The sequence below is a fragment of the Taeniopygia guttata genome, chromosome 15 (genome assembly GCF_048771995.1).
Source record: "Taeniopygia guttata chromosome 15, bTaeGut7.mat, whole genome shotgun sequence".
NCBI classification, from domain to species: domain Eukaryota; kingdom Metazoa; phylum Chordata; class Aves; order Passeriformes; family Estrildidae; genus Taeniopygia; species Taeniopygia guttata.
Window position 1 is genome coordinate 7,045,488 of NC_133040.1, and position 11,598 is coordinate 7,057,085.

The 11,598-nt window shown below is 45.9% G+C and overlaps 1 protein-coding gene across 2 annotated transcripts; it reads left to right on the forward strand.

Moving 5' to 3' along the window:
* The first annotated feature begins 1,503 nt into the window (after nucleotides 1-1,503).
* Nucleotides 1,504-9,230, forward strand: PGAM5 (PGAM family member 5, mitochondrial serine/threonine protein phosphatase). Of its 2 annotated transcripts, none has more exons than XM_030286008.4 (6): nucleotides 1,504-1,837; nucleotides 4,637-4,815; nucleotides 6,050-6,175; nucleotides 6,571-6,659; nucleotides 6,962-7,095; nucleotides 8,880-9,230. In XM_030286008.4, the coding sequence occupies exons 1-6, from the start codon at nucleotides 1,581-1,583 to the stop codon at nucleotides 9,028-9,030; spliced, it is 936 nt and encodes a 311-aa protein (XP_030141868.4). In that variant the 5' UTR covers nucleotides 1,504-1,580; the 3' UTR covers nucleotides 9,031-9,230. The 2 variants fall into 2 exon arrangements, with proteins under 2 accessions (XP_030141868.4, XP_030141869.4); XM_030286009.4 differs by having other exon boundaries at nucleotides 6,965-7,095.
* Nucleotides 9,231-11,598: the final 2,368 nt, after the last annotated feature.

Below are 11,598 nucleotides of genomic sequence, written 5' to 3' on the forward strand. Positions count from 1 at the left end.
CAGGCTCTGGTCTCAGTGGCTCTGGGTCACTCACACTGGTTGAAATCTGGCAGCTGGAAACTGTCTGCCCAGCTGGCATGCCAGTGGAATAGCAGGAATAGTATTATAGAATTTGCAGTGTGGAATGTGGGTGTGGAGTTAGAGCTTGAACAGGTGGACAGAGGTGGTAAGAATGCATAATTAAATTAGCAAAAGCTGGATAATGGAATCTGTAGAATCTGCTGGCATCCCAGGGTCCACGTTCAGCAGCAGTTCTATCACCATTTGCAAACTACTGAATCTGACAGGTAGAGACCAGTGCTGAATTTGGGATGTCAGCTCAGAAAAAGAGGGCTCTTTTCTGAGTCTCTCTCCATGAGGCCTCTGTTGTGAGCTTAAGACAGCACCATTGGCCATCTACAGGTAATTAACATTCCAGTGTGAGGTAATTAACATTTCAGCTCCACCGTGTCTTTCTTGTGCACAAGGCAATGTGTGGAGCTGTAATGAGCTCTGGCTTCTGAAGGGAGCCTCTGTGTGAAGAGGGAGTAGTGTTCAGGCCAGAGGCACAAGAGATGGGATGGGAATGCCCAGCTGGGTGCTGCCAGCTCAGCTCTGCTGAATCCCCCTGGTTGGTAACCACTTTTATTAACCAAAACTCAGGTTCCTGGTTTCCAGTGCCATGGACCCAGTGATGCCTGTAAGAGATCTATTCCAGTATGACAGAATCACAGAATGATTTGGCTTGGAAGGGACCTCTGGAGATCATCTGGTCCAACTCCCCAGCCAAAGCAGGGTCACCAAGAACAGGTGACACAGAATGCATTCAGGTGGGTTTGCAATGTCCCCACAGAAGGAGACCCCACAACCTCCCTGGGCAGCTGTCCCAGTGCTCTGCCACCCCCAACATAAAGTTCTTCCTCATGCTGAGGTGAAACTTCTTGTGTTCCAGTTTAAGGCCATTGGTCCTTATCACATCACTGGGCACCAGTGAGAAAGAGTTTTCTCTTCAGACTAAACAGGCCCAGCTGCCACAGTCTGCCCTCCTAAGAGATGCTGCAGACCCCTCATCATCCTTGTTGTCTCTGCCGGACCCTCTCCAGTGACTCCTGGTCTGTTGTGCTGAGGAGCAGCTGGACACAGTGATAAGGCTCAGCGCTTGTAATTAAACGTGACGGACTCGGCAGTGCCGGGTTAGTGGCTGGACTCAACGTGCAGGTCTTTTTCACCCTGAAGGACTGATCAGCGCATCAGGCGAGTAAAGCAGGCAGGGCTGGCGGGGAATCCCTGCCCGGCCCCACATGGTGACCGGCCTGGGGTGGGAACGGGTTTGGGAGCGGCCAGGCAGGACCAGAGGCGGGCGCAGCACCGCGGGCACCGCGGCCGGGGCAGAGGGGCCGGGCCGGGCCTGTGAGGGTCCCTGAGGGTCTCTGAGGGTCCATGAGGGTCTGTGAGGGTCCGTGAGGGCTGGGGGGTCGGGCCGGGGGTCCCCGCAGCCCCGCGCTCCCCGTTCGGGAGGAATCTTGCCCCGCACCGCGCTCCGTCCGGGGCGGGGCGCGGCGGGGCGGGCTCGCCGCTGAGGGGCCCGCGGCCGCCCCGCCATGTCGGCCCGCCGCGCCCTGGCGCTCGCCGCCTGCGGGCTGGCAGGGGGCTCCGTCCTGCTCTCCGCCGTCGTCGTGGGCAAGCAGCCGGCCCGCGGCGCTGGCGACAGCGAGCCGCGCCCGGGGGGCTCCTCCGCGCCCTCCGCCGCGCCGCCCGGCTTGCTGCTGCTGCCGCCCACCGCCTCCTGCCCGCCGGCCGCCGGCTGGATCGAGAGAGCCGCCGGCAGCGGCAGCTACTGGGACAGCAACTGGGACAGGTGAGCGCGGCTGTGCTGAGGGCCGGGGGCGATCCGGGGGCGGCGGGACCTGCCCTATTGAATCCCTCTGCGGGGCCCCTCGGGGGTCGGGAGCAGTCCCCGGCTCGACGGGACTCGTTTCCCGGTGAAATTCCGTGTGCTGCAGGTCAGAACGCAGCTGAAGTTCGCGAACACCCGTGGAGCGCCGGAGCGCTGTGGAGGGATGTGCCAGCGCTGGGTTTTGTTCAGACAGTTGAGGGACCTGCACTTAACCCTGTGCAGGTCCCTTTATTCTGCTGCTTTCCGCCAGCCACACTGCCAACCTCAGGCTTGTGATAGAAGTGTACCTTTTAGGTTTTTCCCCGGCCACGCCAGGTGTTGCTGTGTGCCTGCAGCAGGGTGTCAGCCCGGCAGCAGCTCCCGGGTGGGTGCGGGGCCTGTGCTCATGAAGCTGCCTGGGCTGAAATCCTGGTACAGCCAGTGGCGCTTTGAACCCAGCTCACTCGTGTTCTTCAGCGTTGAAACACATTCACACAGGGGCTGACTACATTTTTTCTGAATATTTAATTAGAATGTGCAGATATCCGCATGGAGCTTTGGCTCATTTAGCTTCGGTCTGGTAGAATTATCTCCCGAGGAGACTTATGTCAGGCTCCAGTTTAATCATAGTAAATCCAAACCTAAGCACTAACAGATTTTATTGTATAATGCATAATTTTGATTTTTGAGAGGCTACAGGATCAAATGCTCATGTAAATAGGGCTATGCACACCCCAGTGATAAAAATAATGCCTTCATTAAATAAAGTTACAGCTGGTTACACAATTTTACTGAGGGAGGTACTAAAGCTGGTGGTTTAACTGTAGCTTCCTGATTCTGCTAAATGGTTGATTTTCTTCAAGGATTCTATGGTACTTTTAGACTCAAGTAATTTTTTTAAAACCAATCCAGGAAGTAGAGATTGTGCTTTAGGTTACAGAGCTGTCACCACTGCCTGAGCAAACACGGCCAGATAATACTTCCTGGCAGTTCAGGATAGCAAATCACCATGCCTCACAGTGTGCAGACAGTGGCAGTGGAATATATTACCCCAGATCAATTTGTTTTCTGCTGCTTGTGGTCTACCAGTTGTGGCTTAGGTTGTGCCTGTTTGAAATCTTAATCTTGACTTTTGGATGTTATTGGCAGAAGAAGTGAATGTGCAAAGTTGTTAAATGGCTTATAAATACACAGAATATCTGACCACTGCTCTATGGGGGCAGGGAATGTTTAGAAAGTCAAGCCTTGAGGAGATAACTAGATACTACAATATTCTTAACAACCAGTGGCTTTTCATGTTTGAAACAAACAAATGCAAATATCAAACTTCTTATTGGTCTGACAGGGTGTCACAGTTGGAATGTTGGTCTCTGCCACTTGCACAGGAATTGTGCAACTCAGTTCTCAGGACAGATCTAGTTTCATTCATGTGGAATATATAATGACAGGCATCAGATGAGTTATTCCCTTGCTGCTTTACTAATGTGCTTGAATTGATTTTAAAGATTTTTTTGTTTTCCTATTGTATCTTGCCAGCAGAATAATTTCCAGTGAATCAAAAGTATCCTGTGAAGGAGCAATAGAACTTGTTGTTACTGGCCTGTTGTTTCATTTTTAATGCCTTGCTGAGGAATTAACAGCTTGAGGAATGTGTAGATAGGTCCTCATTGTCTAATGGAAATCATGTGTTCAGTAAAGCAAAATGGAGGCAGGAGGGCTTGCTGTGAGAAATAGATGTGGGAAGCAGCAATTTTCTGTGAACAAATTACTTTGTCCCAAACTGAATAAAAATTATTATCCATTAAAAAAAAATCTATCATTAAATAAACAAGTTTAATACTGGAACAAGTGAGGTGTGGCATAAATAAAACACGGTCTGAGGTGGAGTGACATAGAAAATGATTTGTATAATGGGGTGGAGGATCAGTGCAGAGAGGGGCCCAGAGTAACGTGGGGAAGGTTTGGGCAGGGTCGGTGGTGGGAGGTCTGTAGCACCAAACCTTGATAGCAGAGAGAGGGGGAGATCCCCCTGTCCTCAGCAGGAACCAGGTCAGCTGTCTGGGCGATGTGCAGAGCAGGGTGCTCATGTGCACTGTGACAAGTGGAAGAGAGATTAAAGTGGCATGAGGGGAGAGAGTGCTGAAAAGATGAAAGGATAAATAAAACACTCCAGGCTGAAAAATAAAAAGTTTTACTGGAGAGAACTGATGTGACCTAGTTTAAAGCAGAAAATAATTCTCAATGTGCACTGCAGAAGGTTGGAGTCTTTCTAGGATGTTGATGGGGGGGTGATTTTTTAGTCATTTGATGTAAATGTGATTGATAAAGTGCAAATTTTGTAGGTGTTATTACAGAGCCTTTTAGATATGAAGCATTTTCTTTCTCTAATGGTCAGTCAGCACCTTTTCCTTTTTTCCTGGGTGTCCTTCCTGGTTAGTTTTTCTTGTCAAAAACCATACTGTTGTACGCTGTAAGTTTTTCTGTTGCTCATTGCTTTTTTTTTTTTTTTTCCCAATAATTAATTCAGGTAGCTGGCACTAAGTGGCAAATTTACTTATGTCAAGTTACACCTTTTAACCCATTACATTAACTTTTTTTCATGCAGGCATTTATTTTTACTTTTCACACAAAGGTTTGATTCAGTTTCATGTACAAGTGGCTAAACTGTCACTTTTAGTTCTTCAGCTATGTCTGGAATTAAATCAAGACTATATATCTGTAAAATTCCCCTGCCTCTCAGTCTCCCCATCTAAAAATGACTCTTTAAATGTGTTTATTTAGACGTGAACCACTGGCTCTTATCAACCTCAAAAAGAAAAGTGAAGAAACGGGTGAAGAAGAGCTTGCCTCTCGCTTAGATCACTGCAAAGCAAAAGCCACCAGGCACATATTCCTGATCCGCCATTCCCAGTACCACTTGGATGGCCGGGCTGACAAAGACAGAACTCTGACCCCACTGGGTAGGTACCACTAGCAGCATCGTGCTTTGCATTTTGAGGAAATTATTTTTTACCTGTGAGGTCAGTAACTCAGCACTGTTCTGGGTCTTGCTGCCAAACTTCAATCTACTTTCTGTATTCCTTTGTGGCAGAAAGATGTCATGAATAAGTTTTGTTTTCTTCAGTTTTGATCCAGACTTTAAGATGTGATTTAGAGAGTTCTAAACACGCTCAGTTGTAAAGAAACTTGTCAAAGGAAATTCCAAATTATCTTAAGTTTGCTTTAGCAAGTGTTCATTTGTGCCAGCTGATGTAATTCCTAAGGGTTGGGGCTTTTAAACTTCATTGAGATGGATTTTTCTTGTGTTTCTCTTAATTTAATCTGCTGATTTATTAAAAAAAAAACACCTCTGACTTTCAGCTGGAGTGTTATAATTAAATGCATTGCACTTTTGCTGCTGTCACTGTTTCTGGGAGTACTGCTAATCACTTAGATGAATTGAGGATAACCTTTGTGTTAGTCTTAACTCACTGATCCTGTGACTAGGTCTCAGATGCCACTTAGTATTACTTTTAATAATGTACTTGAAAAGCAGTGAACACTTCCTTGATTATGTGTGTGCCAACGCTGTTTTCAGAGGGGGAAGAATTATTTCTGTGGATTTTTTTCCCACCCACATCTCAATTACTGGTGTGCAAACAGGTGTGAAATGGTAATTGCAGGCCTCAAGTGGTATCTTAAACTGGTAACAAAGCATAATGTTAATCCTGTCTCATCCTGTGCCTTAAGTAAGTGACTTAACCTGTCTGTTGTCTTTTCACCTGCCTGCCTGAAAGGTGGGATGAACTTTCCTGAGGCTGCCCAGGTGCTGTGAACTGTGCCAGGCTGGTGTTGCCTTTATGAACAACAACACACTGTCAGGCCTGAGGGGGATTGTTGCTTCCTGGGGATGGGGCTAGCAGGGATATTGAGTACTTCAGTAAAAGTTGCTAAGTAAGTTTTGGTTTCTGGGGTTTTTTTTCCTAATTGAAAGAAAGAATTTTTTCCTGATGCAAGTATGACTTGAAATTGTTCAGTCAGTAAGCTTGGCCTGAGCAGTGGCTCCAATGAAAATGTTTTCCAGTTGTTTTTTGAAAGGAAAAAGCCCAGCATCGATGCAGACCTTTTATGTCTGCTGGACAACTCTCTTGGTACTTTGTGTGAGGTTGTAATGGGAGTGTCACCAATTTATAGAATGAATGTGCTTTTTTTAAGGTCGAGAGCAGGCTGAACTGACTGGACGCAGGCTGGCAAGTTTGGGATTAAAATTTGATCAGATTATCCACTCCTCCATGACTAGAGCAACTGAAACAACTGAAATTATAAGCAAACATCTCCCAGGTAAGAGACTTCCCTTAATTTTTCATTGTCTTCTGATTCTTAAAACTGCTTTCAGTAGAATTCTAGCTTGTCCTTAAGGTTGAGATGTTATTTAGCCATTTCCCAGCCCTATGTGAATGTCTGTATTTATAAAGAAACCTACAGCCATAATTCTGTTTGTTTCCAGTTTTTCTTTAAAAGTGCAAATACAATTTTTCAAAGTGTAACAGACAGGCTGTGCTGTTCAGTTGGAGTAAGTTGTCTTGCTGATGGCAAAACAGTTTTGTTGGAGAGATACACATAGAATAAGCCTTCCTCAAAGAAAGACTGTGAAAAATGTAGTGATTGTAGAGTTGTGGGGCTGTTTGTCATGGCATGTGAACAACTCCTTTCTGAATGTGTATCTAATATTTCAGGAGTCAAAAAAATCAGTACTGATCTGCTGAGAGAGGGAGCACCTATAGAACCAGACCCTCCAGTCTCCCACTGGAAACCAGAAGCTGTGGTAAGTTTTTCTTTAGAGTTTTTTTTTATTTATGTTTTGGGATTTTTTTCAGTATATTCTGTACGGACAGTAGCAATAACTTGCAGTGTCTGAGCTGATATTTGCTATCATAGCCCTTAGATAATTACATTCTTTCCTCCTCCTCAGTAAGTGTGCAGAGCAGTTAAAATAACCTGCAGTCCTTGAGCATTAGTTCAGCCCAAGTGCACCCCAAGTGTAACCAGGAGCTCTTGGGGAGGTGAGGTCGCTGGGGAGGCAGGGCTGCTCTGAGCTGTGTGTAACTGTGACCTCGGTGCCCTCAGCAGTATTATGAAGATGGAGCTCGAATTGAGGCTGCTTTTCGAAACTTCATCCATAGAGCTGACGCCAAGCAGGAGGAGGACAGCTACGAGATCTTCGTGTGCCACGCCAACGTCATCCGCTACATCGTGTGCAGGTAGGGCTGCCTGCTCCCCTGGGGCTGCTCCAGGGAGGGCTCACTCCAACAGGGCTGCCTTGTGGCACCCCTGAGGGAGGAGATGCATTGATTTCACATCTTTGGAGTGGTTGGAGATCAGTGCCTGCATTGTGAGCAGCTGCTTCTGCAACTTTATCAAGGGACATTCGATAATTTGAACACTTTCATTCTAATTCTAAAGCAAAAATGGCTAAGTCAGTGAAACTTAACTTTTTTTGTACATCTGGACAGTTACTTTAATCACTATGTGCTCCTGCTTCCATAAACCTGAGGGTAGTGCCTGTTAGAAAAGACAGCAAATAGATGCATTACTGGATGCATCTCTTTGAGGTGACATGAATTTGAGCTTATGTCATTAAAGATTGATTCAGTTTGGGGAATTCTTTACTAATGGATATTTTTGAGTTATGTTGAAGTTGCATTAGTGTGTTTTTGCAGTAACATCCAGTATTGGATTACGGGGAGAGTGGATCTTTCCGATAACATCAAGGTTGTTCATAAAGGAGAAAAGAGTTCTGGATCTTTGCCTATCTCTGTATCCAGTCAGCTGAGTCTGTTTTATTCCTCTTCCCCATCAACAAAGCACTGTCTGCAAGATAATTTGTCGTGAGCAGGACAGATGTGATTAAACTTTAATCTAATCAATACCTACAACAGTTTCAGTTAGCTTTGTTTAGCTGAGCTAGGTAAATGCTGGCCTATCTGCTCTCTGGGCTGCTTCAGAGCTTTTCAAAATTGCTATACTTGAAATTATTGATCAGGTAAAGATACTACTCTTTCCTGTGCTAAAAAATACTATATTGTTCCTGCCAAGGCTTTTTCTGAAATACTTACCTACCTTTTCTCTTTGCTGTTGCCTTCCTCCTCTTTTTAATGTCTCTTCTGTGCCTTTGATTCCAGTCAGTCTGATACAATTGAACACAATCCGTGTAACATTTCCTTCAAATCTAGCTTGGCTGTAGCTGGTATTTAATTTTTTTGGGCTTTCTACAAGACTGTCATAAGAGCCAAAACCAAGTTATTCCTCAGTTTGAGAGGCAAAAGCTGTTTGAGGCAACATGGTATTTTTTCCAGCTGTTTAATACATTTGATGAAGCTCCTGAGGCATTGAGCTAGGAAATTCAGAATGGCTGCAGATCAGCTGTGATGTTGTGTTTCTTAGGAAGGCACAAGGTACTTGTCCTTGTCCTTCCTGGGGAATGATGTAGCCCATGGAAAGTAGTTCCAGTGAATTTCTTCCCTAGGCTCGTGCAGGCCACTGGTGGGAATCCTTTGTCGCTGCCTCTGCTGTGGGGTTGTGGCTGAAATGGGTGTGTCACTGTCTGCCACATCCAGGTCCTCTGCTCAGGCAGCCCTTGGGTGCTGAGCCAGCTCTGCCTGTCCCACCTGCTCAGGTGCTGTGGTGCTGCAGCCTCGCTGTGATGGGGCTGCTCAGAGCACTCCTAGCAGCCTCACTGCATTGAGCTGCTGCCTTCTGTCCACTTGAACTAATCCTGTCAGCAGTAATCACACCCGTCTGCTGGACTCTGCTTAGCCAAGGGCACTCTTGGCTCCGCTCCAGTTACCAACGCTGTGGTTTTACAGCATTTCCACAAGAAAAGGCTTTTTTCCCAGGCTGACTGGGGGCATTGCTTTGCAAGCCACACAATGCCCACCGGTTTTGAGTTTCCCCCTCCTTTTCCCCCTATCTGGGACAGAAAGTGATGCTGTGAGGGCTTGTTAATATGTTCATGATTTACCAATATATATGTTTTTGTCACCAGAGCACTGCAGTTTCCCCCTGAAGGTTGGCTGCGACTGTCCCTCAACAACGGCAGCATCACTCACTTGGTGATACGTCCCAACGGCAGAGTGGCCCTTCGAGCACTGGGTGACACAGGTTTCATGCCTCCAGACAAAATCACACGCACCTGAGTGAGCCAGATGGATGGATGGCTGTCCAGGAGCTGCCTCTAGTCTCTTTGCACTAGCACAAGCACGTTCTGCTACAGTACCACTAGATTTTTATTACGTTGGGGTGTGATGCTGTCTTCAAATGTCCTTTGGCCCCATTCCTCCTTCATATTCATATCTGTCTTTCAGTCCAGAAAAGAAGAAATCTTTGTAAGCCTGAACATGTCCAGTCCTTAAGTATTCCCCAAAACTCAAAGCTGAGCTGTGGAATACAGGTTGAATGTCTGCTCAGCAGCTGCAAGAGCAATGACTTTTCCCTCACCCCCATGTGAATTTATCTAACCAAAGCTTGCTCCTGTGGGTATTTTTCTTGTGCAGGAAAGCAACTGGTGTGGTAAAAGCCTTGGATCACACTGCAGGTAAAACAAAAGGTGAGCCAGGTTGTTCCAGCTCCTGCAGAAGTGACAAACAGGGAATTCTGCTGTCCAAAGGACAAAGGGATAAAGCTTTTTTGTAAGCTGTTGAGTGTGTATGTTGATGTTGTGTCATTGTTCCCCTCTGCCCCAAAAAAGCCCATGTAAACTGTGCCTGGAGGTATGAACATAAAGGAAAGGGTAAAAAAAACATTTGCCTCAGAGCTGTGGTGCTAGAACTAACTGCTGCTTACATTAAGTGTTCCACCATCCTCAGGATGTCCTTTAAGATGATCTCAAGAATATTTTTCAGTCTTGTAAAGCCTTTAACCAAAACATGGTCTGGAGAAGGCTGTAGGGATGAGACTGTAGTAGTAAGATGGGACGAAAGGAAAGCAGCAATCTTCTCGAAGTGCTTTCAGTTACTGACATATTTACTGAGTGCTCTTTCCTACTGATTTCTATTTGTTGATACCTTGCTTTCTGAGTAGAGCAATACCACCACTGAGTTCAGGGTAGTGGTGCTGCAGGTCGGAGGTCCTGCAGCACTGGAGCAAACTGCTGTTGCCAGAATGGTGAGCAGGTGGCCATGGGATGGCTCGTCTCAAGGGCCTCCTTCATACAGCTCTCCTGCTGCTGGGCTTGTGAGAGGGGAGGGCTCAGAAGCATTCTGAAGCTTGCTGGGCACCTGAGCTGATGTAGCAACTTGGTCAGTTAATAGTAGGACAGCAGACATAACTAAGTTGTTTGACAGATTCTCTGATCAACAAGGATGTTGATGAGATGCTGAACCTACTCCTGTCAAAGCTGTATGAAGCATAATCACGGCACACAGCCTATGGAGAAGAGGATTTAAGGTCTTGATAGTGAACTGCTGCTACATCAGGATAAGTTCAAGGAACAGGGACTGGGAGGGAACAAACTGATTATTGTGTAGTGTAAGGTGTGGGGGGCAAGAGGAAACCATCATGATTTATCTCTCATTAATGCAATGAGAATAATTTATCTGGTTTTGTCTATTAACTTTTTTAAAGTTTTGAATAAAATATTTGGTCTGTCTTTCTTTCCTGTCTCTTCAGCTGAATGGTTGCATGGGCAGCTGTAGCAAGTGTGGCTGGAGCTCTGTGGGGACTGCTGGTGTGTCCCACACTGCTCAGGGCAACAGCTCTTTCACAACCACCTGAAATGTGAACTGGAGGTGGGAGCCAGAGCAGTTAATTGCCATCAGCCACAGAACTGCCCAGGAGGGGAACTTCTGTAGCCTAAGCACAGCCATTTGCAGGGCTGTGTCACCACCGCGAGGAACAGGAGCACCAGCACCTGTAAGATGGAAATTCTGTGATCTTTTTGTTTTCTGTTACCTCACACACATCCCCTTCTACATGCCCTGTGTCAGTGAATGAACTCTTGGTGGGTAACCAGAGGACACAACACCTCTTTGCACAGGTACAGAAATTAACAATAGTTTTGATGACACTTAAGGTGGGGGTAGAAAGTGTGAAATTTAAAATTATTTACCATAGTCTGAGTTCCTGTCTCTTCAACACTTTAAGACTCTTCTTTTAAGTCTTTGATGGTGTAGTCCATTGCCACATTGTCACCAACACACACAAAAGCTGCAGGTATTGTACAAGCCAGGCCTGGACAAGCCAGTGAGTTGCCCTGTTGTGCCTAGCTCCTTCTCCCCACATCCCCATATTGAACACAGGGTGACACTTTCAGCTATTCACTTGATTTTAATAGAAAGTGGGATACTTCCGTATTTTTAACATTACACTTTGCTAATTAAAAAACAACCAACAAAAACACAGCTATTTTGCACCTTTAAAAGTGAACTTTTGGCCAAGAAAACACAATTCAAGCACTATCACTCTGATTTAAAGTGTCTCCACAGGCTCAGTGTTGAAGGGCTTTCTTCACAAAATCACAAATTATCAAACTGCTGCATAAACTGCTACTTTTGTCATAGCTGAAGTAACACATTGTTAGAAAAATGACCTCTTAAGTGAAGTACAACTGGACTAAAGCACATTATATAACACAGTTAAAAAAATACTCTCCTGACTGAACCAAAACAACATTACAAAGTGGAAGGCAAGAGTGTGGTGGGTGTGTGGGTGAGTGTGGGGGGTGTCTGGCCACAGGTACATACCAGTAACATACATTTAAACATTAA

Excerpts from the sequence above, each read along its gene's own strand:
- PGAM5 (XM_030286008.4), top strand. The coding sequence starts at position 1,581 with ATGTCGGCCCGCCGCGCCCTGGCGCTCGCCGCCTGCGGGCTGGCAGGG. Across the intron at positions 1,838-4,636 it reads TGGGACAGCAACTGGGACAG|ACGTGAACCACTGGCTCTTA; the intron begins GTGAGCGCGGCT and ends GTGTTTATTTAG. Across the intron at positions 7,096-8,879 it reads ATCCGCTACATCGTGTGCAG|AGCACTGCAGTTTCCCCCTG; the intron begins GTAGGGCTGCCT and ends TTTTGTCACCAG.